Source organism: Komagataella phaffii, chromosome 1 (genome assembly GCF_000027005.1).
Source record: "Komagataella phaffii GS115 chromosome 1, complete sequence".
NCBI lineage: Eukaryota > Fungi > Ascomycota > Pichiomycetes > Pichiales > Pichiaceae > Komagataella > Komagataella phaffii.
The window spans coordinates 1684448-1710164 of NC_012963.1; the positions used below are offsets into that span (position 1 = coordinate 1684448).

The 25717-nt window shown below is 42.9% G+C and overlaps 15 protein-coding genes across 15 annotated transcripts; 6 read left to right on the forward strand and 9 right to left on the reverse strand.

The window, feature by feature from the left end:
* Positions 1-52: 52 nt before the first annotated feature.
* On the forward strand, positions 53-523 carry PAS_chr1-4_0151 (Protein phosphotyrosine phosphatase; the record flags this gene model as incomplete). The annotated part of the gene is made up of 1 exon (XM_002490217.1): positions 53-523. The coding sequence occupies one exon, from the start codon at positions 53-55 to the stop codon at positions 521-523; it is 471 nt and encodes a 156-aa protein (XP_002490262.1).
* A 19-nt stretch (positions 524-542) lies between these two features.
* Positions 543-2509, reverse strand: PAS_chr1-4_0152 (Subunit of the CCR4-NOT complex, which is a global transcriptional regulator with roles in transcrip; the record flags this gene model as incomplete). The annotated part of the gene is made up of 2 exons (XM_002490218.1): positions 543-2382; positions 2487-2509. 2 exons carry the CDS (start codon positions 2507-2509, stop codon positions 543-545), a joined length of 1863 nt encoding a protein of 620 aa, XP_002490263.1.
* Positions 2510-2825: 316 nt separating this feature from the next.
* On the forward strand, positions 2826-7028 carry PAS_chr1-4_0153 (Alpha aminoadipate reductase; the record flags this gene model as incomplete). The annotated part of the gene is made up of 1 exon (XM_002490219.1): positions 2826-7028. One exon carries the CDS (start codon positions 2826-2828, stop codon positions 7026-7028), a length of 4203 nt encoding a protein of 1400 aa, XP_002490264.1.
* A 24-nt stretch (positions 7029-7052) lies between these two features.
* On the reverse strand, positions 7053-9503 carry PAS_chr1-4_0154 (Protein that recognizes and binds damaged DNA in an ATP-dependent manner (with Rad7p); the record flags this gene model as incomplete). Its single annotated transcript, XM_002490220.1, has 1 exon — positions 7053-9503. One exon carries the CDS (start codon positions 9501-9503, stop codon positions 7053-7055), a length of 2451 nt encoding a protein of 816 aa, XP_002490265.1.
* A 359-nt stretch (positions 9504-9862) lies between these two features.
* PAS_chr1-4_0155 (Hypothetical protein) lies at positions 9863-12916 on the reverse strand (the record flags this gene model as incomplete). The annotated part of the gene is made up of 1 exon (XM_002490221.1): positions 9863-12916. One exon carries the CDS (start codon positions 12914-12916, stop codon positions 9863-9865), a length of 3054 nt encoding a protein of 1017 aa, XP_002490266.1.
* A 924-nt stretch (positions 12917-13840) lies between these two features.
* PAS_chr1-4_0156 (Hypothetical protein) lies at positions 13841-14314 on the forward strand (the record flags this gene model as incomplete). Its single annotated transcript, XM_002490222.1, has 1 exon — positions 13841-14314. One exon carries the CDS (start codon positions 13841-13843, stop codon positions 14312-14314), a length of 474 nt encoding a protein of 157 aa, XP_002490267.1.
* Positions 14315-14407: 93 nt separating this feature from the next.
* Positions 14408-14845, reverse strand: PAS_chr1-4_0157 (Hypothetical protein; the record flags this gene model as incomplete). The annotated part of the gene is made up of 1 exon (XM_002490223.1): positions 14408-14845. The coding sequence occupies one exon, from the start codon at positions 14843-14845 to the stop codon at positions 14408-14410; it is 438 nt and encodes a 145-aa protein (XP_002490268.1).
* Positions 14846-15028: 183 nt separating this feature from the next.
* Positions 15029-15682, reverse strand: PAS_chr1-4_0158 (Clathrin light chain; the record flags this gene model as incomplete). Its single annotated transcript, XM_002490224.1, has 1 exon — positions 15029-15682. One exon carries the CDS (start codon positions 15680-15682, stop codon positions 15029-15031), a length of 654 nt encoding a protein of 217 aa, XP_002490269.1.
* Positions 15683-15886: 204 nt separating this feature from the next.
* Positions 15887-17014, forward strand: PAS_chr1-4_0159 (Protein that interacts with exonuclease Rat1p and Rai1p; the record flags this gene model as incomplete). The annotated part of the gene is made up of 1 exon (XM_002490225.1): positions 15887-17014. One exon carries the CDS (start codon positions 15887-15889, stop codon positions 17012-17014), a length of 1128 nt encoding a protein of 375 aa, XP_002490270.1.
* Positions 17015-17209: 195 nt separating this feature from the next.
* Positions 17210-19741, forward strand: PAS_chr1-4_0160 (Multifunctional enzyme HIS4; the record flags this gene model as incomplete). Its single annotated transcript, XM_002490226.1, has 1 exon — positions 17210-19741. One exon carries the CDS (start codon positions 17210-17212, stop codon positions 19739-19741), a length of 2532 nt encoding a protein of 843 aa, XP_002490271.1.
* A 125-nt stretch (positions 19742-19866) lies between these two features.
* On the forward strand, positions 19867-21042 carry PAS_chr1-4_0161 (Nuclear fusion protein BIK1; the record flags this gene model as incomplete). Its single annotated transcript, XM_002490227.1, has 1 exon — positions 19867-21042. One exon carries the CDS (start codon positions 19867-19869, stop codon positions 21040-21042), a length of 1176 nt encoding a protein of 391 aa, XP_002490272.1.
* An 84-nt stretch (positions 21043-21126) lies between these two features.
* On the reverse strand, positions 21127-21813 carry PAS_chr1-4_0162 (GTPase, similar to Ypt51p and Ypt53p and to mammalian rab5; the record flags this gene model as incomplete). The annotated part of the gene is made up of 2 exons (XM_002490228.1): positions 21127-21689; positions 21756-21813. 2 exons carry the CDS (start codon positions 21811-21813, stop codon positions 21127-21129), a joined length of 621 nt encoding a protein of 206 aa, XP_002490273.1.
* A 218-nt stretch (positions 21814-22031) lies between these two features.
* PAS_chr1-4_0163 (uncharacterized protein) lies at positions 22032-22405 on the reverse strand (the record flags this gene model as incomplete). Its single annotated transcript, XM_002490229.1, has 2 exons — positions 22032-22343; positions 22403-22405. 2 exons carry the CDS (start codon positions 22403-22405, stop codon positions 22032-22034), a joined length of 315 nt encoding a protein of 104 aa, XP_002490274.1.
* Positions 22406-22596: 191 nt separating this feature from the next.
* On the reverse strand, positions 22597-24456 carry PAS_chr1-4_0695 (uncharacterized protein; the record flags this gene model as incomplete). Its single annotated transcript, XM_002490230.1, has 1 exon — positions 22597-24456. One exon carries the CDS (start codon positions 24454-24456, stop codon positions 22597-22599), a length of 1860 nt encoding a protein of 619 aa, XP_002490275.1.
* Positions 24457-24601: 145 nt separating this feature from the next.
* Positions 24602-25489, reverse strand: PAS_chr1-4_0164 (uncharacterized protein; the record flags this gene model as incomplete). Its single annotated transcript, XM_002490231.1, has 1 exon — positions 24602-25489. One exon carries the CDS (start codon positions 25487-25489, stop codon positions 24602-24604), a length of 888 nt encoding a protein of 295 aa, XP_002490276.1.
* Positions 25490-25717: the final 228 nt, after the last annotated feature.

Genomic DNA, 25717 nt, shown 5'->3' on the forward strand with positions numbered 1-25717 from the left:
GCTTCCTTCTTACTCTCCTCTTCCTTCGACTCATTATTTGCCACCCTCAAAGATGGCCCCGATATCCGTTGCGTTTGTATGTCTAGGAAACATTTGCCGAAGCCCCATGGCTGAGGCGGTGTTCACCCACTTAGTCAAAGAAAAAGGACTCGACTCTAAGTTCAAAAAGATTGACTCCTTTGGAACTTCAGGATACCATATCGACGATACTCCTGATCACCGTTCCGTGGCGTGTTGCAAGAAACATGGAGTTCCTGTGAACCATAGAGGTCAGCAGATCTCGCCGGACGACTTCTACCACTTTGACTACATACTGGCCATGGATGAATCAAATCTCTCCAATCTCAAACGCATACAGCCCAAAGACTCCAATGCCGTAGTCAGGCTCTTTGGAGACTACAGAACGGACAAGTCCTTCCACAGGATTGTGGAGGATCCTTACTACGGCGGGTCTTCTGGATTTGAGAGAAATTTCAAACAGATTACGCATTTCAGTGAAGAATTCTTAAACAAAGAGTTATAGATTATAGATTATCAACTTTTCAAAGATACAACGTTTCCAACTTGTCCTTCTCAAAAGTAAAATCGTCTTTTCTCCTGGGAAGCCATGTCTCCTGGTAATCAAAGTATTTCCAGTTGCTCTTTTGTTGAACGTGCTCTTCAATAGGCGGAGGAGTTTGATTAGCTTCGTCATTATTGAGCAGGAACCAGGTCTTGAGCTCTTTGTGGTACTTCCAGCCCCTTCTATGCAACTCCTTCGCCGTATTAATTTGTAGGAAACTGCCTGAGTTGTCGAATACCTTATGTTCATCAGCTGCATTCTCGTAGCTGTGATAATAGAAACAGTAGAATAAAGTCTCCAAATCAAAGTTCTGTAAAATCTTTGCCGAGTTCATAATCTCCAACAAAGGTTCCTGAGGGAACGAAATATGGGTAGGGTGTGGTTGTCTAGGGATATACATGTTTGGCACATCTGCATCAAATGAGTCTGGACAATTTAACAGTGAAGAATTAAGCAGTTGATACATGTTGTCCATCTCTTCAGGGGTCTTTTTAATCGGCTTATTGAGACATTCCTTCTTGACTCCATCCAAATTAGCAATAAGATTGTTTGCAATTTTCAAGGACGATTCAGATGTTGGAGCGTCAAGACCATTGGGATGAGTAGTCGTTGACGACAAAGAATCCAATGGTAGAGAAGAAGAGGAAACTGCCGGATGTGCAGTTGCGGCTGTAGTTGCAGTCGGAGTGGTTGAATGGGTGGACGATCCAACCTTCGTTGATCCTGGTGGCACACTTGCGGTAGCTGCTGTACTGGCAACCTTAGAATATTTCAACTTGGGCGTCAGCACAGGGGCCACAGCAGGCTTAAGATTTGATTGAATTCCAGTTAATTCGTTATGAGAATGTGGGGGAGTCGCAGCAGCTGATCTTGCAGGAGATGTTCTTGTGAGTTTGTTGAGCAAAACAGATGCATTGGAGTTCGTTGAGGTGACATTGGAGACAGATCCTGTTGATGAGTTAATAGCAGCAGGAGCGGTCTTGACGGTGCTGTCAGAAGTTGAACCTTGATTTACCGCAGCAAAATTACTAGATGCACTGGCACTTGGAGACTCGTTATCTGATACATTTTCGTCATTTTCATCTTTACCTTCTTCATCTTTTGAAAGGGGTCCAGAGGCGGCGGCAAACAAGAACCCATCTTCAATTTCATCCAGTCCCAATTCATCATAAATACCATCATCTTCAGCAAAATCGGCATCCTGGTTAGATTCGACGTAATACTCAATATCCTCTTGTATGCGCTGGATTTGATCCGCCTCCAAATTACCATTCTGAAGCAATCTTAGTATAGTTTGAAGTTTCTCCTGATGCCAGTTATTTCTATCCAAGGAGGACTGTAGTTCGGCAATTTGATCGGTCTTAGAGTTATCCAGTTTCTTCCCTCGTTTGCCACTACTCTGGATTTGATCTATCTGAGCTTCCAAGGCTTCACTCTGTCTTTCCAACTCTTCAATCATGGACTCCACAAACTTGGAGGTCTCTGACTTTTCCTTTTCCCTTGGATCGACTTTATTCATGTTCAGTCCCTCCTTACTGAACGCCTTTGTCTTCATTTCTTTCTCGACCTCTTTGAATCGCTCCATCTCATGTTCAATCAATTTTCTGTGTTCCATCAATCCTTTCTTCTCCTTGACTTCATTTCCCGCCAACCATATTTTGATTTGGTCTCTGGATCGTTGTAGTTTTTTGATTTCTCTTTTCAGATCACTTTCTAATTTTTCCTTCTGAGAAGAGCTCTCGCATGCTTGTAGTTTATCATAGACATAATCGAACTCTTCCAGACCTTCTTTGACTTTTTTGAACACACGGTCAATCTCTCTAAACGGGGGACATATGTTAGTGTCTGATTTCTTTTCCTTGCGACTTGACTAGAAAACAAAGCATCTTTGTCACTTAGCCATTAATGGTACACGATAACTTACTGTTGTAACTTCCTTTGAGACATGTGTGTGGTGGTTAAGAACTGTCTTCTATACTATGTTGTCGTTGTGTTCTCATGATGATGTCACGTGAACGGGTTTTCTCCCAATGTCGGTTCATTATTGGCAGAGCACACGACTATTGGGTTTCTTCATATCGAACCCCATCGCTTCCCCAACTTTAGGCCATGCACTACTGGTTATCTTTTACCGACAACTGAATTATTTTTCAGACTCAACTGAGTCATTTACAGTGAGGTTAGGACTCATTCAAACGAAACCCAACTTGTCTTCATATTTTTTTTCACTTAGACGGATTCCCCGCACTCTTAAGAACGAACCATGAGTGAAGAGAACCTAAATTACTGGGCCAATATCCTAGACGGCCCAACACTAAGTGTTCTTCCTCGAGATTATAACCGGCCTGTAGCCGGCAAAGTGATAGAAGCCAACAAGACATTTGACATTTCAGACATTCTTCCCTTCTTGAACAAAGCCAACGAGCCATCTGTCACCCAGTTTACTGCTCCACTGGCTGTGTTTGCCGTCTTGGTCTACAGACTTACCGGTGATGATGACATTGTCATCTTGACCGATTCACCAAAGAAACAAAATCTCCCCTTTGTCGTCAGACTTCAAGTTGATCCTTCCAAGTCATTTGTCGATGTTTCCAAGCAAGTAGGCGAACAATATCTTGAGAGCTTGGAGCGTGCAACCCCGCTGAAAGATATTGTAACCCATCTTAAAGAGTCCAAACAATTGCCAAATTATCCCCCCATTTTCAGGCTAAGTTTCCAAACAGCCAAGAAGGTTCAACAACTGTCAACTCTGGTCGAGGGATCTACGAGAGACCTGGCTATTTTTTTGGAGAATAATACCAGTATCAATATTTACTACAACTCTCTTTTGTACACCCACAATCGTATTGCATATTTCAGCCAACAGTTTTCTTCCTTCATTGACGAAGTTAACAAAGCTCCTGAAACTCCAATAGGTAAGATCTCTCTACTAACTGAGCAGCAGTCTAAACTGCTCCCTGATCCCACTGCAAACCTTGATTGGTCAGGATATAGAGGTGCTATCCAAGACATCTTCTCTGATAACGCGGAGAAATTTCCCGACAGAACATGTGTTGTTGAAACTAAGTCATTTTTGAACCCCAATTCCCAAACTAGAACTTTCACATACAAGCAAATCGACCAAGCTTCCAACATTGTTGGAAACTACTTGGTGCATACAGGTATCAAACGTGGAGACGTAGTCATGATTTATGCCTACCGTGGCGTTGATCTGATGGTTGCCGTTATGGGAGTACTTAAAGCTGGTGCCACGTTTTCTGTTATTGATCCCGCTTATCCTCCGGCCAGACAGAACGTCTATCTGCAAGTTGCTAAACCTGCTGGTCTAATTGTCTTGGAAAAAGCTGGCGTTTTGGATCAGCTGGTTGAGGATTATATCAAGAACGAGCTAAGCTTGGTTTCTCGTATATCAAATTTGAAAATTGAAGCCGATGGTAACGTTCTGGGTGGAGACGTGGATGGAAAGGACGCTTTATACGACTACCAACAATTCAAAACTAGAAGAACTGGCGTTTTGGTTGGGCCTGACTCTAATCCTACATTATCGTTTACCTCTGGATCTGAGGGCATCCCTAAAGGTGTTCTTGGTCGTCATTTCTCCTTGGCCTATTATTTTCCTTGGATGTCAAAAACTTTCAACCTTTCAGAGAATGACAAGTTCACAATGTTGTCTGGTATCGCTCATGACCCCATTCAAAGAGATATGTTTACTCCTTTATTTTTAGGTGCTCAGCTTTTGATTCCTACTAGTGATGACATTGGTACTCCAGGAAAATTGGCAGAATGGATGCAAACCTATGGTGCAACAGTGACCCATTTGACTCCTGCTATGGGACAGCTGTTGTCTGCCCAGGCAACTAAGGAAATTCCTTCCCTTCATCACGCCTTTTTTGTTGGTGATATCCTTACCAAGAGAGATTGTTTGAGACTGCAAACTATTGCTCAAAACGTGAACATCATAAACATGTACGGAACCACAGAAACGCAACGTGCAGTTTCGTACTTTGAGATACCTTCAAGAGCCCAAGATTCCACTTTCTTGGAAGTTCAGAAGGATATCATGCCGGCCGGTAAGGGGATGCATAATGTTCAGTTACTTGTAGTCAACAGACACGATAGATCTAAGACTTGCGCAATAGGTGAAGTTGGTGAGATCTACGTCCGTGCTGCTGGTTTAGCTGAGCAGTATAGAGGGCAGCCTGACCTTAACAAAGAAAAGTTTGTCCCCAACTGGTTTGTATCTCCATCTAAGTGGGTAGAAGAAGATAAGAAAATCTCAAAGGACGAACCTTGGAGGGAATTCTACTTAGGACCCAGGGATAGACTCTATAGAACTGGGGACTTAGGAAGGTATCTACCTACCGGAGATTGTGAGGTCAGTGGTAGAGCTGATGACCAGGTTAAGATAAGAGGATTCAGAATTGAATTGGGGGAGATTGACACCCATATCTCTAGGCATCCTTTAATTCGTCAGAACGTTACTCTTGTTCGTAGGGACAAAGATGAGGAGCCAATTCTTATCTCTTATGTTGTGCCCAAAGAAACACCCGAACTGGAAAACTTCAAGTCGTCATCTGACGATCTGGACGATTTGAATGATCCAATTGTTAAGAGTTTATTATTGTACAGAGAATTGATAAAAGACCTAAAAGCACATTTGAAGAAAACTTTGGCCTCTTATGCTATCCCCACCATTATTGTCCCAATGGCAAAGTTGCCTCTGAATCCTAATGGTAAGGTTGACAAACCGAAGTTACCCTTTCCAGATACTGTCCAGCTTGCTGCTGTAGCCCAAAAGTCCTCTGCTGAGGTTGATGACTCTGAATTTACCACCACAGAACTACAGATCAAGGATCTCTGGTTGCAAGTACTTCCCAATCCACCTGCCAGTATTTCGTTAGAAGACTCATTTTTCGATCTTGGAGGACACTCAATTTTGGCTACGAGAATGATTTTCGAACTCAGGAGAAAACTTGCAGTCGATTTGCCATTGGGTACCATCTTCAAGCACCCCACTGTTAAGCTTTTCGCAGCAGAGGTTGATCGTGTCAAGAATGGTGACGAAGTTCAGTTTGCGGACAACAAGCAGGAGAGTACTTCTGCTGGATCTGACGAACAAGTTGTTGACTACTTTCAAGATGCAAAGGACTTGGTTTCAAGTCAATTGCTAGACTCCTATAAATCTAGATTGGCTCTTTCAAATGCTGAGCTGATCAACATTTTCTTAACTGGTGCTACTGGATTTTTGGGCTCTTACATTCTGAAAGATCTCTTGGAGAGAGACTTGGATGTCCAGGTCTATGCCCACGTTAGAGCTAAAGACGAAGAGTCTGGGCTTGAAAGATTGCGCAACACCGGTAAGGTTTACGGAATTTGGAATGAAGAATGGACTAGCCGTATTAAGGTTGTCATTGCTGATCTCAGTAAAGATAAGTTAGGTCTATCAGGTGAAAAGTATGCTGAGCTAGCTAACACTATTGACTTGATCATACACAACGGTGCTCTGGTTCACTGGGTCTATCCATATTCCAAGTTACGTGATGCTAATGTCATTTCTACAATCAATGTGTTGAACTTGGCAGCTTCTGGTAAACCCAAACAGTTTGGATTTGTTTCATCTACTTCAACTTTAGACACTGAACACTATATCACTCTTTCAGACACGTTAACAGAACAAGGTGAGGATGGTATTCCAGAATCTGATGATTTGCTTGGATCTTCCAAGGGTCTTGGAACTGGATATGGACAATCTAAGTGGGCAGCTGAATACATAATTCGCCGTGCCTTCGAGAGAGGTTTAAGAGGTGCCATTATTCGTCCAGGGTATGTTACGGGCCACTCTAGGACTGGTGCTTGTAACACAGATGACTTCTTGTTACGTATGTTGAAAGGATGTGCCGAACTTGGAAAGTTACCCAACATTTCTAACACGGTTAACATGGTCCCAGTTGATCACGTTGCTTTAGTTGTTACTGCATCTTCTCTTCACCCTACTGCAGAAGAAGGTCATTGTGTGGTACAGGTGACAGGGCATCCAAGAATCCGCTTCAACGAGTTTTTGAACGCTTTGAATGACTATGGTTATGAAGTAAAGTTAACTGATTATGTTGAGTGGAAACGTGACTTGGAAAGATTTGTTGTGGATCAATCCAAGGACAGTGCATTGTATCCATTGCTCCATTTCGTGTTGGACAATCTTCCACAAGACACTAAAGCTCCGGAACTAGATGACAAAAATGCAAAAGATATTCTTAGCGGAGACACCAGATGGACAGGATACGATGGTTCCAAGGGTAGAGGGGTAGATTCTGCCCAAACAGGTATCTACATTGCCTACTTAATAAAGACAGGTTTCCTTCCCCCTCCGTCTAAGGAAGGCAAGAAACCGTTACCAGAAATTGAGATTTCCGAAGAATCCTTGAAATTGATTAAGGAAGGCGCCGGAGCTCGTACCAGTGCTGCCTAGTTCTATATGTAAGTGATATTAAACTCAGTTCATAAACAAAAATTGTAGGTCTGAAGGTGTCAATCTGCTGATAGCAGCATCATCTTGGTTAATGGTCGCATGAATCATATTTGCCTTTTTATCTTGCAACTCGATGATTCTGGACTCAATGCTATCTTCTATACAAAATCTGGTAATCTTCACAGGCCTATGTTGGCCAATTCGATGAACACGGTCACCAGATTGCCATTCAACCGAAGGATTCCACCAAGGGTCAAGAATGAATACTTGTGAAGCTTCACATAAGTTAAGTGCCACACCTCCAGCTTTCAAAGACACCAAAAACACCTCTACGGACGGAGTTTCCATAAAGTGCTTGATAGTACTTTCTCTTTGGAGAGGAGACATTGAACCTTGCAATTTAACAGTTTCAAACCCTGCTCTTTTCAAACGCCATTCTACCAGGTCCAACATACTGGTAAATTGAGAGAAAACAATCGATTTGATAGTGACACGGTCACTTCTAAGATGAAACAACTCCTCCACCAAGGCTTCAATCTTGGTTGAAGACCTCCATTCACCTCCCATTCTAATACGATTCACAATGCTTCCCTTTTTAATAAGTTCGAGGTCCACTTCTATTGCTGGACCTTCTAAGTCTATGCTTAATGCCAAGTGACATACTGGGCACTCCAGTTTGTTTGGGTCTCCGTTGAAACCTTCCACATATTCGGAAACACACAAGCGACAGAATTTGTGGTGACATTTACTTTCAATAGGCTCTTCAGCCTCATCATCACACAATTGGCATACAATGACTCCTTCTGGCATACCAGAACTATCGATGCTGTTGGTACCAACTCTTCTGAGTACCAGATCAGGATGGTCTGCAAGTTGACGCATCCGAGTAATCAGTGTAAAGATGTTGGCATAGTTGTTCAGAACAACCCCCTCCGCAACATAGTCATTGAACTTTCTCTTACTGTCGGAATACAAGCTTGCATACAAGTCCTTTTCCTCCTCATTGAATCTATCACGGCGGATCTCGACAATTCTGGGAGGAAGACCCAAGTCGTCAGCCCGCTGAACTTTGGTTCTTCTCAGCATTATATTTTTCAATAATAATCTGATATTCTTGAAGCTCTCCAACCCGAGGCCTTCTACCCCGTACTTCTGAATATTTTTCAACATGAAATGGTTGAAAAAATTGGTGTGTAACATGGGAGTATGTCCACATGTGTCACAACATTTCCAATTAGTGAATTTCCACTCCGTGGATCGGCAATCACACTTAGTGCAGAAATACTCACAGAATGGGTACAGTTTCATAAAACGAATTAGAGAATACATTTCTCCAATTCTATTCTGTAGCGGAGTACCTGACAAGCACCATCTCTTCTCTGTGTCTAGAGAATTTGCAGCTTTGGCTGTCCCGCTTTGTCTGTCCTTAATATTGTGGGCTTCGTCTAAAATGACCCTATAAAAATGCGTATTGTGCAAAGGACTGGGTTCTTTCACCAGTCCACGTTTTCGTTTGAATCCATAGTTTTGCTTCCTATAAACCGATTCAAGAACCGAATAAGTTGTCAGTATCACATCATATTCCTTTAACTCTTCGGCACTCTTTCCTCTATTTTGACCATGAAAGACCCCGACCTTCAGTATCCCATTGGTATGAAGTTCTATCTCACTTTTCCACTGCATTAGTGCCACCGTGGGTGCAATAACCAGATTGGGGGACTTAGTTCTGTCATGCATAAACAACGCAATAGTCTGGATGGTCTTCCCCATTCCCATCTCATCTGCCAGTACACCCCCACCAAACTCGCTCTCCTCCTGCTTGACGAGCCAGTTAAGACCTTCAAGTTGAAACGGCAAGAGAGTACAAGTCATTCCTTCGGGCTGAGTGGCTTTTTTCACTTCGATTTGTTCGTGCTGGTCTAAATTCGGAAAGACATCTTTCAAAGAAGGATGAATGTTGTAGAGTTTTTCAGTTACTCTAGTGAAATAAGGTACTCTTGGTTTCTTCGGTTTTGCTGGTGTCTTCCGTTTCTTTTTGGGTCTAGGAGCCTCAGCCTCCTCAACTACTTCCAGGTCGAGTTCCTCTAATTCCTCTGGTATATCAATATTCTGTTCCAAATCGCTCAGATCACTGAGATCTGAAAGACTAATTGCGTTAACAATACTGGCACCATTAGGTCTGTTTCTGCCGGTGCTAGTCCCTCTAATAACAATAGCATCTTCTTCTTCATCGTCTTCGGGTTTAATATCGTCAACCTTGTCTGTTCCAAGCGACTCCTGGTACTCCTCATCTTCAGATTCGTCCTTTACCTTCCTCTTCCTAGAAGATTTAGAGGATGAGGTACCGTTTGGAGGAAGCTCATCGTCCGTCTCAACGTAGGAGACAGCTTTCTTCGCAGCTCTTCTTCTCCTGGCGGGTTTCTTGTAGTCTGGGTCGTCCACTATGAATCCGCCTGCTTCGCTTGCTTTGGTCATCAGTGGCAAGGTTCTTCTTAACGGCTATCTGCGAAAGTAGAAAGAGCAATATTGGGGTATCCAAATCCGGTTTTCCTAATGATTAGGTCTCTCTCGTAAATGGCTCCACTTCGTAAAAACTGCGTCTGTTAACAACAATTTTCAGGGATGACTGTAGCCTGCCGCAACAAAAAAAGTTGTTAGGAACTCTGGATCATCTCAGGCAAATATCAAGGTCTAGAGACGCACCTCGTGAAAATTTACGCGAAAGTAGTAGAAAGTGTATAGCATAATTGCTAAACGCGATTACAAATTGCTCAGATGAAAAAAATAATTCTATAACATAAATGTAATAATGAACTATAATCCATAATGCTTACTTAAGGCGATAAATGGTCTGTTGCAAAAAGTTCTTCCGCGTAGTCAAAGTCCCATAACGAGTTCTGCAACTTGTTCTCTAGTTTAGCTTTCTTACTGGGTTCCTCGTCGGCGTCGGATGATCTCTTCAAAACTTCATTTTCTTCAGGAGGGGTAGGCAACATTCCAAACGATAGCGTCTTGCTGATTGCCGAAACATCTCTGAACACTGCATTGATTGCAGCTGGCGTAACCTTGCTAGACCACTCGTTGGCATTTTTACTGGTAGACGGAGAGTCCAAGGGTCGGGACGAGCCTGGGGTCTTGATAAAAGATAGTGGAGTCTGCAAGATTGCGGACGGAGTTATACCCTTTTGAGATATAGTATCTTTCTTGACAGAATTGCTTTCCTTGGAGTCTAGTAGTTGAGTCTCCTCATCTTTGAGGTCCAACGAGCGAGATAACATGCAGAGGAAATAAGAAGCAGGGTCATCAAGTCCCAATTCTTTTATTCTCATCCGAGAAGTATTAATAGCGGCACTCTCTGCTTCTTCCTTTGCTTGGATCTCGTTCTGTTCTTTCGTAGCTACAAGATTCTCTGGTGACTGAACGCTGCTAGGAGTTGCCATCACTACAGGGCTTGATTTAGCCGCAGCGTTGGTAGCAGCCATCCTATTACCTTGCACTTTGGCTTGTTTACCGGGTGCGCCAGTAGAAGGTCCCGATACGGATGATTTGACTTTTCTTTTAGCTTGCTGAACTTGCTGTATAGGTACCTGTTGTTGTAGCTGCTGACGTTGCTGTGGTTGTTGCAGCATCTGCTGCGGTACTTGCTGTTCTAATGAAGCTTGATAGGGTTGTTGTGAATGTTGTGGTTGGGGCATATTATTAGGCAGTTGTTGCATATACTGCTGAGGTTTAGCATTGGGGGAAGTTTGAACTTGCTGAGCCAACCGTTGCTGAGGAAGAGCGCGTTGCTGTTGCCGATGCTGCTGTTGTTGGGGTGGAAACTGCTGGATTTGGTTAGGCATCAAGGAGTTTTGATTGAGCATAGGTGTCTGCATCAAGGGAGACGAGTTTAATTGCTGTCCCGAAGCTGGGGTGACTCTCTGTTGCTGACTGAATGCAGCAGTATTGTTCAGAGAAGGGTCTTGAATCCCTAAACCTGAAAACATGTTGTTAGCATTTGATCCACCCATGAGCGAGTCAGGATTTGTCTGCGACGTGTAGAGCATATTATTTGGCAGCTGCTTATTTCCCTGGCCCATCTGGGGGACTTGCTGGAGATTAGAAGTCTGCTGCTGTTGTTGCTGTTGTTGTTGCAGAGACTGAACATTTTGTAATTGTTGAAACTTGCGCTGCTGGAGTTCTTTCAAGTAAGTAATGTACTTGTGAATCTGAGTTTGAACTCTTTGTAAAATGTTTGGAGTCGCCAAATACTCATTTCGCTTCAGACTTTCTAAAACTTCCTTCAGCATGAACTTGATTTGAATCAGCCTTCTTGTACCCTCAACATTCTTTGTGGCAATAAAAAAGTTCGGAATCAAATTCTCTGTTGTGATAGAGAGCTGGATCATAGTCTTAGCCTGATCCAGCACAGCTCGTTTCTGATCAGGTGTGATTTCGTTTGTCACATTTTTTAGCTTTATTGGTAGTTGCAAAGCCTCTGCGTACACTTTTCTTAAATTAGTCCAATCCTCTTCTGTAGCTTGGATACCAGGTAAAAGCTTTATAGGTTGCTTTTGCTGCTGCTGATGCATATTAGGCACAGGTTGTTGTGCATTTGGAAGTGCACCGAACATAGAATTTGATGGTACAGATTGTTGAGGTTGTTTCTGTTGCTGAGGTTTTTGCATAGGCCTTGCATTGTTGAATGTTGTAGGCAAAGTTTGGTTCATCAGGGGAGACGTATTGACAAATTTCTGTGCCTGTTGTAGTGGCACAGATTGACCAGGAAAGCCTGGAACCGCTTGAGGAACCGAGTTTTGATTGTTCGCTTGTTGGCTTGAAGGATTTGCAGTAGCATTTTTGTTTTGTAGAACTCGTGGTAGGTAATGTCGTTGAATGAACGTTTTGATGAAAGATTGTTGCTGGGCCGGCGCCAATGTTTGGGGCAAGTCGCCAGTTTGTTTCAGCCTCTCAATCAAATTCAATGCTTGCGTAGTACCTTCCCTAAGCATTTCTTGTGTTATTTGAAGTTGTGGCTGCTGAGTAGCAGATTGTTGTGGTGGCTGCTGTGGTTGTTGCTGCTGCTGACCTTGAACCAATTTGGAATTGAATTGAGGATTCTGAGCTTGTTGTTGAATGTGCTGTTGGTTGTTAGCCATACGATTCTGTTGCATAAACATCTGATCTCTTTGTGGCTGGGGTTGTGTTTGGGGTTGGGTCTGTACCTGGGGTTGCTGGGGTGGTTTCTGCATGGCATCTTGATGACTTCTTGCTTGTAACAGTTGCGAGTGGACCGTGTAAACCTGTTTAATGGTGTTCATCAGCTGAGGATTTATTTGCCCATTCTGCAACATCTGGGTTATTTGAGCCCAGGTATTGACGCCAACTGGAAGCCCAGGAATACGTTTCAAAAGAGCCTCAGGTATTGGGGCAGTTTTAAGATTGACTCTTTGGTCATTGGAGAAATTATTCATCATGGGACGCTGCGGTTGCTGTTGTTGCTGTTGTTGTTGCGGTTGCTGTTGCTGATTATTTTTCATATACTGGTTTTGCTGTTGATGTTGCTGCATTTGTGGTTGAACGGGAATATTCTGTTGACCCATGCTCTGCATTCCGTTCAGAGTAGCTGCAGGGTCAGGGGCATTAGCGGCCATGGAGGAACGACCGTTAACCGCAGCCTGCTTGATGCTGGATACTTTGTTTCTCAACATGTCAACGTACTCCTTCTTTGATCTAGCATTGCTGAACGCCCATTTTTCAAAGTCTTCAGCCAACTGTTTGGTCTTAGCGTTATTAAAGGAATTATTGCCCTGTATTTGGAAGACTGACTGTACAATAATGTTTATGAAGCCCTGTCGTTCCTTCGGGTTGAGTTCCGAGTGCCATGGCTGTTGTGGTAACCCGTTCATGGCAAGACAAAGGGCGATTTGGGAATGGTGGGGATGATGGGGAAGGAAATAAAGAGAGGGAATGAGGAGAGGGAATCTGAGCGATTTGAGACTGAACTAATGCGGATGATGATGCGATTCGAGACAAGAACGAGGGGGATAGATTAGACAAAATATCATGATATATTTACATGCAAAATCATTGGGGGTAGTGAACCTTGCAGATCTGAGGTAATTGTGGTCCACAGTCTGGAAGGCGATCTGAAAGGAGCGTATTGTATCATAGCGGATATAGTACGACCTGCTTCTGACGTATTGTCAACGAGCTGCACCAGGGGCCTAAGATTATAAATCAGGATCTCAAAGGGGGAGCATGTAGTGAAAGCCACACGGAGAAATGGAGTCAGAAACCTACTTAAAGAGAGTTTGTGAGTGAAGAATGAATTTGTTGCAGATTATATCGTGTACGTGGGATCCACAGCTCAGCTGAGTTGACCGGTTAGAGCTTCACTGAGCAGGGTTGTTTGCTAGGATGCCAAATTGGGAATTTTTCAAATGCAAGCTGGATGACAGAGAATTAGTAACAGCCCAATCCGCCTTTTCTTTTTTGTCTTTGGATTCTCTTGTTGTCATGATATGCGACTGTACGCTCTTTACTAAAGGAAGATGTTCAGACTCACGCATCGATTGGCGACTAGCTGGCGACTAGCTGGCGACTAGCTGGCGACTAGCTGGCGACTAGCTGGCGATGAGTGATACTCACTCGCCCTTGGTGCTTATCGCCCCATACAAAAATGACTCTTGCGTAGGAAGTTTTGGTAGGGGCGCCAGGTTTAGTCCCACTTGGTCGTGTCAATCACCCGCTGGATTTACCAGACGTTCCTTTTGCTTTCTTCTCCAATCAACAGATCCCTCTTCAAGGCAGTTGGCATCCTTCTCCTCAAGATGGGTGCTTGGGTAATGGATGTTTTTCATGACCACACCTCACTTGACTTCTTGGATAATTTACTAAAGTCACAAGATCAGGTTAAATTTGTTGTGGATTCGTTGGCTGCTCCGGTACCACAAACTCTTGAGGATGGCGAGATTGATTGCAGTGAATCCTTTCAAAAGTTGATGTCTGCCATTTTTCTTGCAATTTGGCTGGACTTCGATACAAAGATTCCCTTAGCCAAAGCGAAGTACTCTGGCCACATCACTGATGGTATCGAAGAAACCTATGACAAAGTTAAGGATTCCCCAGATTTCCAGGAACTCGAAAAGCAGGGACAATTTTTCAAAAATCAAGCGAAACAATGGCTTAAATCTTTATCTGAAAACCCTGAATTATCGGAGCTCTGTGAATTATGGATAAAGGATCCAGAAAACTACAAAAAGTGGAAGGAAAACATAGATTGGGTAATTGACTTTGTCTCCTGAAGAAAAAGGGTCTACTTGTGTCAGTCGTATCATTTTATTCTGGTGCCTTTAGAGCTTGAACTCCTCCTAGGATCAGATACTTTAGGATACCGTTTATCTCTGTCTTTGTAATTGCTCTATAGCTTCTTTTATCAACAAAGAAAGATCTCCGCCTGCATCTCCACCGCTTTCTATAGCACATAAATTATTTTGCAACGTCTCGAGAGTAGGTAACATTGACAGTTCTGTAGTCTCTTTAAAGATCACGATAACATTATCCAACACACCTCCAAAGTAAGCGCAGACCTGAACAAAAATCTCCTTCTTTTCCGCATTCGATGAGGAGTTATTTGATGTCAGTGTTGACGCCAATGGAGACACTCTGGAGATTGTTTCCTTAATTTCGGTTTGCGTCCACTTGAGGTCATTTTGCACCATCGTATCATCCTTCACCGCATCTTGCTGAAGAGTTTTGGAAATGTAATCATCCAAGAGCCTCGCCAAAACTAACAATCCATGGAAATTACGTAGTTGAGAGTTCTCCTGGTCCATACTTGGTAGTCAACCAATTGCTTACAGAAAATGCTCCCAATTAAGTAAAATTGAGAGTTGAAAAATACAATTCCAAATTCGTTTCACGGAATTTTTCCAAACATCAAATAATTCGAATTTATTCACTTAAATAATACGCCTATTTTATACATATGAATAGATCAAATCTTTCCGGCTTCCATTTCAATATCCAGCAGCTCCAGGGACGTTTTCCTTCCCCTTCAAAGATAACAAAATCTCCTTAAATCTAGTCTTGTCCGCTTCATCAGCACCAAAAGAACTGTTCTTCTTCAACTTCAGCAGCTCTACTGTTCTATCCCACACACTTCCCTGGTCGAAGAAACTGTCCCTCTTGGCAATGAACTTCTCCTCGTCCTCCTTGGTGGCCTTTAGAGATTTCTCCTTCTTGTCGTTATAGTTGACATAAAAGTCATCCACATCCTTCTCAGCCTGTTTTTTGATCTCTTCGTGTTTCTTGGCAGCAACCTCATCTCTCTTGGAGATCTCCAATTCAGTACGCTCTTTCCACTCTTGAATTGGCTTGCTCTCCTTCAAGTCCAAATTATCAAAAGTGCTGTGCAGTGGAGTATGTGCCTCTTCTTCGGGAGCATCTTCTACTGGAATACTCTCCTCTTGATCAGCATCTACTTTGGGAAAGTTGCTCTCAAATTCGTCGAACTCGTCCACGTTGTCGTCAGCCAACTCTTGGTCTCTCTCGGTTGTGAATTCATCGCCCAAAAGTTCCTTTTCTCTACTTAAAAAGTCACCTTGCGAAGGAGATTCACCGGAAGATGCGCCGGTGTCGACGTCTTTCAACTCTGGAAACTTGTCAGCCATTGTGAAGAAATTATGCGGCAAGGTAAACAGGGGAGGTAGTGAGAGAAGACGATCTGGAGGTTTGGGGGCCCCACCTACCAATGAAGGTTTCGAGGGTCCTAACTCCCGTTGGACTTCCCTCTAGTTTGCCATTCCTCCCCTTCGAGGCTGAACGCTCTCGTATTTCTCCACCAACAACCAAACCATTGATACTTACTCCAGACCATGTCTTACTCAAAGGATATAGTTTTGGAAAAGCTTGCTAGTTTGGAAGAAACCCAAATTAGCATTCAATCCATCGGACAATGGTGTCTATTTCACCATAGACATGCTCCCGAAACCGTCGCCATTTGGAGTGAATTTGTAGGTTCCACCCAAACCAAGAAGCTTGCGGGGCTCTATCTGGCCAATGAAATTATTCAGCAATCGAGAGCTAAACGAAAGACTACATTTCTAGATGAGTTTGCCAAGGTGCTACCATCTACTTTAGAGCAAATCTATCCGAGTATGATCTCTACTCACCAGGCGAAACTGAAGCGAATTATAGATGTCTGGAGTCAACGTAAGATATTTGACTCAAACCTGATTCATAGACTTTATCAGAGCATACAGGATCAAAAAGCTTATAACGGTTTATCCTCGTCTAGTTCAAATTCTCCACCAATCAATTCTGGGGATTTGGCTCCTGAGATTTCCTCTCTATCAACGCTGTTCAACAAAATCTCAACATTGAAGTCTTCAACGTCTCTGGTCGTTAATCAGATAAATGAACAATACTCAAGTCTATTCGACTCTGAAACATTACCAGGAACTGATATTTATTTAAAACAACTTGGAGATCTATCAACCTTAATCACCTCAGCCAGATCAAAGTCACAGGAGACCCAAGAATTACGAGAGTCCATAATAAATGAGCTGAAGAAACTGATTCAAGTCCAAGAGTCGTGGATTACGAAAGATGCAGAGTCTTCGGGTTCTCTGGATGAGAAACTTGCCACAGTTCAGCAGAAAGAATCAGAGTTGAAAGAATTCATAAACGATGTAGAAGAAGAAGATGGTGTACCTCAATATGCCGCTTCAAGTGATGAAGAAGGCGACGAAAATGTGTCAAAAAAGAGAAAAATGGAGAGCCCACCAACTGAAACAGTTGATTCTGGCGAACAGCCAACTAACCCAGTCCACCCTCAGCTTTCCTCCATCTTAGAGAGTCTATCTAGAACAACTGGACTAACACCAGAACCTGCTTCTACTTCGGACGAGTCAGCAACAGCAACGCAGAAGCAAGATGAAACACCTGTTTCTTCATCTATAAATCCTGCTCTAGCCAGTTTGCTGTCCAAACTTAACGGTTAATTCTTAATGTCTTCCCCAATCACTTGAGTACGAACTATGTATTATATAATCAGGCATCTTTTCTTTTTTTCTTTTTTTTTTGTCTCTCGCTTGGATCCCAACACCATATTTCAGATCTCCTGATGACTGACTCACTGATAATAAAAATACGGCTTCAGAATTTCTCAAGACTACACTCACTGTCCGACTTCAAGTATGACATTTCCCTTGCTACCTGCATACGCAAGTGTTGCAGAGTTTGATAATTCCTTGAGTTTGGTAGGAAAAGCCGTGTTTCCCTATGCTGCTGACCAGCTGCACAACCTGATCAAGTTCACTCAATCGACTGAGCTTCAAGTTAATGTGCAAGTTGAGTCATCCGTTACAGAGGACCAATTTGAGGAGCTGATCGACAACTTGCTCAAGTTGTACAATAATGGTATCAATGAAGTGATTTTGGACCTAGATTTGGCAGAAAGAGTTGTCCAAAGGATCCCAGGCGCTAGGGTTATCTATAGGACCCTGGTTGATAAAGTTGCATCCTTGCCCGCTAATGCTAGTATCGCTGTGCCTTTTTCTTCTCCACTGGGCGATTTGAAAAGTTTCACTAATGGCGGTAGTAGAACTGTTTATGCTTTTTCTGAGACCGCAAAGTTGGTAGATGTGACTTCCACTGTTGCTTCTGGTATAATCCCCATTATTGATGCTCGGCAATTGACTACTGAATACGAACTTTCTGAAGATGTCAAAAAGTTCCCTGTCAGTGAAATTTTGTTGGCGTCTTTGACTACTGACCGCCCCGATGGTCTATTCACTACTTTGGTGGCTGACTCTTCTAATTACTCGTTGGGCCTGGTGTACTCGTCCAAAAAGTCTATTCCGGAGGCTATAAGGACACAAACTGGAGTCTACCAATCTCGTCGTCACGGTTTGTGGTATAAAGGTGCTACATCTGGAGCAACTCAAAAGTTGCTGGGTATCGAATTGGATTGTGATGGAGACTGCTTGAAATTTGTGGTTGAACAAACAGGTGTTGGTTTCTGTCACTTGGAACGCACTTCCTGTTTTGGCCAATCAAAGGGTCTTAGAGCCATGGAAGCCACCTTGTGGGATCGTAAGAGCAATGCTCCAGAAGGTTCTTATACCAAACGGTTATTTGACGACGAAGTTTTGTTGAACGCTAAAATTAGGGAGGAAGCTGATGAACTTGCAGAAGCTAAATCCAAGGAAGATATAGCCTGGGAATGTGCTGACTTATTTTATTTTGCATTAGTTAGATGTGCCAAGTACGGTGTGACGTTGGACGAGGTGGAGAGAAACCTGGATATGAAGTCCCTAAAGGTCACTAGAAGGAAAGGAGATGCCAAGCCAGGATACACCAAGGAACAACCTAAAGAAGAATCCAAACCTAAAGAAGTCCCTTCTGAAGGTCGTATTGAATTGTGCAAAATTGACGTTTCTAAGGCCTCCTCACAAGAAATTGAAGATGCCCTTCGTCGTCCTATCCAGAAAACGGAACAGATTATGGAATTAGTCAAACCAATTGTCGACAATGTTCGTCAAAATGGTGACAAAGCCCTTTTAGAACTAACTGCCAAGTTTGATGGAGTCGCTTTGAAGACACCTGTGTTAGAAGCTCCTTTCCCAGAGGAACTTATGCAATTGCCAGATAACGTTAAGAGAGCCATTGATCTCTCTATAGATAACGTCAGGAAATTCCATGAAGCTCAACTAACGGAGACGTTGCAAGTTGAGACTTGCCCTGGTGTAGTCTGCTCTCGTTTTGCAAGACCTATTGAGAAAGTTGGCCTCTATATTCCTGGTGGAACCGCAATTCTGCCTTCCACTTCCCTGATGCTGGGTGTTCCTGCCAAAGTTGCTGGTCGCAAAGAAATTGTTTTTGCATCTCCACCTAAGAAGGATGGTACCCTTACCCCAGAAGTCATCTACGTTGCCCACAAGGTTGGTGCTAAGTGTATCGTGCTAGCAGGAGGCGCCCAGGCAGTAGCTGCTATGGCTTACGGAACAGAAACTGTTCCTAAGTGTGACAAAATATTTGGTCCAGGAAACCAGTTCGTTACTGCTGCCAAGATGATGGTTCAAAATGACACATCAGCCCTGTGTAGTATTGACATGCCTGCTGGGCCTTCTGAAGTTCTAGTTATTGCTGATAAATACGCTGATCCAGATTTCGTTGCCTCAGACCTTCTGTCTCAAGCTGAACATGGTATTGATTCCCAGGTGATTCTGTTGGCTGTCGATATGACAGACAAGGAGCTTGCCAGAATTGAAGATGCTGTTCACAACCAAGCTGTGCAGTTGCCAAGGGTTGAAATTGTACGCAAGTGTATTGCACACTCTACAACCCTATCGGTTGCAACCTACGAGCAGGCTTTGGAAATGTCCAATCAGTACGCTCCTGAACACTTGATCCTGCAAATCGAGAATGCTTCTTCTTATGTTGATCAAGTACAACACGCTGGATCTGTGTTTGTTGGTGCCTACTCTCCAGAGAGTTGTGGAGATTACTCCTCCGGTACCAACCACACTTTGCCAACGTACGGATATGCCCGTCAATACAGCGGAGTTAACACTGCAACCTTCCAGAAGTTCATCACTTCACAAGACGTAACTCCTGAGGGACTGAAACATATTGGCCAAGCAGTGATGGATCTGGCTGCTGTTGAAGGTCTAGATGCTCACCGCAATGCTGTTAAGGTTCGTATGGAGAAACTGGGACTTATTTAATTATTTAGAGATTTTAACTTACATTTAGATTCGATAGATCTAACCGGCATCTAACATCCAGTGTTTCTAATCTAGTGAATCGAGATCAAGTCTCACTCTGAACATAATAAATAAGGTCTAACCCCATGGAATTACATGTCCCCTTGGGTTCTGAGATTGTCTTACCCGGTGGGGAAAGAGCCATACTCAAGTTCGTAGGAAATGTGGAGTCAAAGTCTGGGATTTTTGCTGGTGTTGAACTGATTGGTCAAATGAGTGGAAAAGGAAAGAATTCTGGAGAGTTTAAGAACGTGCAGTACTTTACCACCAAAGTCCCTAATTCAGGCATATTTTTGCCCTATCAAAGACTTCTGGAGACAAGTAACATGCAACGACTTCAAGCAGAGACACCAACGAAGACAAAACGAAATGTTTATGTATCTCGCTCACCATTAGCTGTTTCCAATCAACAAGGGTTGAAACGATCATCAAAGGAGAGTAGCCCGAGCACTGTTGCAGGCAATGAAGGACAATTGCACAGTTTGAAGACTGAAAATACCCATCTTTCACAGAAATGTTTGAAGTTAGAAACACAGTTACAAGAGTGCACGGAAGTTCTCGAGTCTATGGAGAAGGTCATTAAAGACCATTACGAACCAGCCTTCAACCAAATGGAGAAAGATTTGTCTGAGAAGAATGAAAAAATTTCCAAGCTAAAGGTTTCATTCGACGAACAGAAGACCGAACTGCTGGATATTATTGATTCCCTTGAAAAACAAGCGTCAGAAACTGAACAGCTCTACACTAAAGAATTGAAAAGGTTGAGGGAGGAATGTGCTGCTTATAAAAACAAGGATACTGCAAAGGAAACGAACGAACTCCAACGTCAGCTGAAAGTCAAGGAAAAAATGTGTCAAGATTGGGAGTTGAAATATACTCAACTTAAGGATTCAAAAAGTAAAGAGGAAAACGATATAATTCAAGGATACCAGCGTGAAATCGATGATTTGAAAGCAAAATTATCAAGCTCTCAGAAAGCTCAACCTGAAAAAAACACGGAAATAGAAGAGCAATTACAACGATTGAAAGCAGAAAATCGATCTCTGCAACAACAGCTTGAGACCGCCAGAGAGAAGGAAAAAATACAACCATTGACCTCAACAACCACAGAGCAATCAACCTTGCTGGATGAGAACGGGAACTTGCAAATATTTGTTCCAAAAAACTCTGATCCCGCAAATGGAAGAAAAAAATGGTGTGGTCTTTGTGAAAGGGAAGGACATGATAGCGTTCAATGCCCTTTTGAGAATGATATGTTTTAAAGGATAATGATTTTCTCGTTCTTTTATTAGAAAAGAAGAACAAATTCCCAATGAATTCTCCTAATATTATGCAGATTAAACTACCTAGCAGCTACAAGACTCTTGGTTGTTCGTAGATGGTCGGTTCAAATCGATGTTGCGACGTCTCTTGGTAGCTGAATTCAGTTTCTCTTCAACTGGTAACTTGGAGGCAATCGAATGGAAAACATCCTTTATTCCTTCGCCTGTTTTAGCACTTATTTCCTTGAAAATGAGCCCCAATTCATCCGCGTACTCCTTGGCCTCCTTGGTTGAAACCTTACGTTCGGCTTCCAAATCCAGCTTATTTCCCACCAAGGCCACGACGATGTCAGCGCTAGCCTGTTTCTGTAGTTCCTGAATCCAGGATTTAGCTCTATCCAAGGAAGATTCTTGTGTTATGTCGTAAGCAACAAGTGCACAGTTGGCATTTCTATAGTACATTGGGGCCAAAGACTTGTATCTCTCCTGGCCAGCGGTATCCCAAATCTCAAATTTGATTGTGGTCCTTTCATCTAGCTGAATAGTTTGGGTTAAAAATGCGGCTCCTATTGTTGACTCTCTCAAATCGTCAAAGGAGTCGGTGACGAAACGATGTACGATAGAGGACTTTCCAACAGCACTTTCCCCTTAAAGAATGTTAGTCAGATGGCAAACCACGAATATGGAACAGCGACGTCTAAAGAAATACTTACCCAATAAAACAAGCTTGAACTGGGCAAATCTGGGCTCTTGTGTAACTAAATCAGCCATGATGACAGGTTAGATGTAAGGTGTAGATAGTGGCAGAGTGGGTTTGCGATAAAAGCCGTGTTGATAGGTGAACGACCTTGTTTCTTTTTTATTTTTCTCTCAACTGAGACACTAGAATCGAGAACGAAAACCTTTTCGCAGAGGAGATGAGTTGAGTAAGGGTAGGGCTGAATTGATTCTGATATTTTGTTTCTATTTACATGGAATCAACCAATAATTTAATTCTCGATCTTGGCAAGAATCTCTCTGTCGGAGAACAACAGATACTCTTCATCGTTGATCTTGACTGGAGATCCACCGAACGAGGGAATCAACACATTGTCGCCGGCTTTGACGATAGTTGGTTCCAATGATCCATTTTGGTTTGGAACACCTGGACCAGTGGCAATCACCGTTGCCTGGTGCAACTTCTCCACGTTCTTCTCGGGAATGTAGATACCAGAAGCAGTCTTGGTGGCGGCCTTAGCTCTTTGAACGAGAACTCTGTTCAGCAATGGCTTGAGTGAGTTGGCTGACTTTAAAAGAGTAGACTTGAACTGTTAGTAACCGTTTGCCTGCTATTGACCAATTGGGAGTGACGACGACTTACCATTGTTGTTAATGTGCTGTTAATCGAAAGATGGAGAGTGAAAGAAGGAAAAAGGGAGAGAATCCGGTACCGATTTTTTATATTGGAACTTTCGAGAAGTTCTGGAAATATCCTGGGGTTGTCTGGTAGTGCCTATGCTAATAGGGTCCCTAATATGATAATACTCTATATCTATGCTACATCTTATTCACATACTAGTTGATCTGCTGCGTGAGAGAAGCTATTGACTGTTCTAGGACCTTCTTTTCACCGAAAACCAAAATCGAGATGGCCAGCTTTTGAGAATCTTTGGTTACCCTAATGGCTTTCTCATAGTCGTTGCTAGTCAGTCCCCCATCTTGGTAGGCGGTAGATCTTTGCTTGCACCAATTTAGAATATTCTGATATGCTGCCTTTTCAGGAGATTCCAGAGTACCGATCTTTTCCAGGAACAGGGTTTTATCGTCTGCCTCTCTCAGCTCTTGAAATTCAGCCTCTGAAAGAGACAATAGTCTTGCGAGAGCATAAGTAGATTGGGAAGGCCTTCCCTCCGCATTGACTCTCAATTCAACTTGCCATGGTAGATATTCTGGTTGCTCTTCCTCTTCCTCTTCTCCTTCATCGTTACCACCATCACATGAGTTACAGCAGGATCCTGGACTGGCCTGGGAGTCTCCATTGCATGATTGGCATTCGGCGTCAGAGTGATACTGATCGTCACCTTCCTCCCCATTTTTATGGCCTTCCTTTTCTTCTTTGTCTTCCACCCCTTCGTTGTCGTACTCCTCTTGATTTAATTGAGCTGTGTAATGCAAATAATCGTTGAACACTTCGTATCCCTTGGAATCCCACCAGTCTTTACGATCTGGGAAGTTCTTGAGCTGGCTTAAAGCCTGGTCTCCAAGACTCACATAATCATTGGGGTTGTTGAGGGACGTAAATCCATATTTTGTCAACAGGGACGTATTGTTTAGATCCCCATAGGTGTTGAGCAATTCCTTGTTCTTTGGGATTGACTTGACAATCTTGATATCACAGCAAACATCGGGTATCAAAAGACTGTCTTCATCGATATCGCTCATGTCACTATCAGAGTTATCGTGCCCTTCAGCTTCGGAGGCATCAGATTCCTCGTCAGACATGTCTTCACGTTCCAGTTCTTTTTCCAACTTGGTAATATAGTCTTCCGTCACCTCAAATGGTTCATTATTACCTTCTTTCTTATTATCTTCCATTCCGTCCTCGGTATCCGCGTCATCGTGAACTTTGTCTTCCTCGTCTTCCTCGTTATCACCCTCTTGCTCCAAATCGCTTTCTATCTCACTGTCAGGAGCTCCATGCTCTATATGGCCACACTCGTCACAACTGGCACAAAATGGGCAAACATCTCCCAACGCTTCGAAATGTACATGCTCCCTTCCGTATGAATCATGGTTGAAAAGATCGGCTCCTGGAACAAGGGCCAATTCATGGTAATTATCAACATTGAACGACCTAGAAGCTATTGCTAATGTTATAGCAGCAAATTCCAAAAGTTTTTCTTTGGCATTGTTTTCATCAACAGCTAACTCAGTGGGGACTTTGAGGACAGATTCGTATTCTCTGGCAAACGATACGCAAGACTCAAACAGCCCTTCAGTCTCTTCTTCAAAATTATCCAAGACTGAATAAAGCTCAGTTCCTATTAGCAGATTTTTCTTCTCATCTGGCCATAAATGAACTGGAAGTATTAAACCCTTAGTATTCTTAGGTTGAATTGTTTGAAGATATGCATACCATGGAGAATCGGAGCCTAAGGACTTCTCATACAAAAACGCCAAGATAAGTCCCAAATGACTATCAGCACCACATTCATGGAGCAAATTCGAAATGAAAGAGTTCTTGCCGCTTAAAATCGACTGCTTGGATACTCTCAGAAGAAGGTTCTCTTCATCGTCCTCTTCGTCATGCCCAATCTTTTCTTTAGCAAAGACTCCTACTCCTCCAAGAGGAGACTCTCTTATGGCAACCAAGTCTTCATTCCAATAAGCCTTGTTTGACGGGTCCCTAAACCATTCTATCAGTTGTTCAGTCATGAGTAAATGTTAGACGTAAGATGGTAAACGTGAAAAAAAAAATTCATGCATAGAACGTTCCTGATAAGAACATCCGAAATCCATCACTTTACCTACAACAAAATATACTATCTTTTATATAACTACAAAACTAAACTTTAAAGAGTTAATCTACCAGTGGTAACACATTGGCTTCGAAGTATCCCTCGTTGACATAATTTCCTGGTGGTGAGTAGTTGCATACCACGTAGGCTCCGTAATAGTCATTGCAGTACTTGAAAGCGCAGCCGAGCTTTGTGGTGCTTTTCCAAACTACTTGAGTGAAATGTCCAACACCTGGGGTATAACCTGGGTTATTAAAGTCATAATATTCAATTTCACTGTACCAGGCATCAACAGTCCCTCTGGTTGAGTAACCATACGCTAAGTTTTCTCCGTACAGACTATTTCCAGAGTGAACCAAGGTTCCGTCACAAGTGTATGCGTCAGCATATGCTTGGGCGGCAGCATATACTTCTTCATCCCACTCTAATCCGTCAACTCCATGTAGAGCTCTTTTTATGTTGTGTTCATCAAGAATTTGATATTTAAAAGCATCAAAGTCGGAACTTGCCGTTGGACTTATATCGTAGGGAGTAGTAGTAGAAGAACCTGTCTCTGAGGACGATGGGGTTGGGCTTGTTGACTCTTGTCCTGTGGTTTGTGTAATGGTGGAAGACTCTGAACTGGTTATCGATGAACTGGTTGCTAGCGAGCTACTACCAGTTGATGATTCAGTGGCAGATGTGGACCCAGATGTGGACCCTGATGTCTCACTTGAAGATTCGGTGGTAGCGGAAGTGGCAACGCTAGATTCAATTGTCGAACTCACTTCTGAGCTGACAGTTGCACTTCCACCAGCCAGTGTGGAAGAAGTCTCTTCACTAACATCTCGAGCATATACTGTAGTATACCAGACTTCAGTGGTAGTATGTGTGTTGGTGTAACAACATTCAGCGTTGGCCTTGGTCAATACTGAGATAATTGATAGCAATGAAATGTGAAGTAATCTCATTATAGTTCAAAGGAATGTAAAAAGTTGGAGAACTGAAATCTGATAGTATTGCCCTTCAAAAGTAGGATATGTGTTGTGCTTTCTCTTCAGACAGGTTTAGAAATGTAATGTGATACAAATATGTTACTATGACCCCCATTATATATTCGCTGCAGGTACTAAGTTACTTGAAATGGTTGGTTTCTAATTGAAGATAGCCTTTTCAAACTTACCATAAAGTTGATTCTG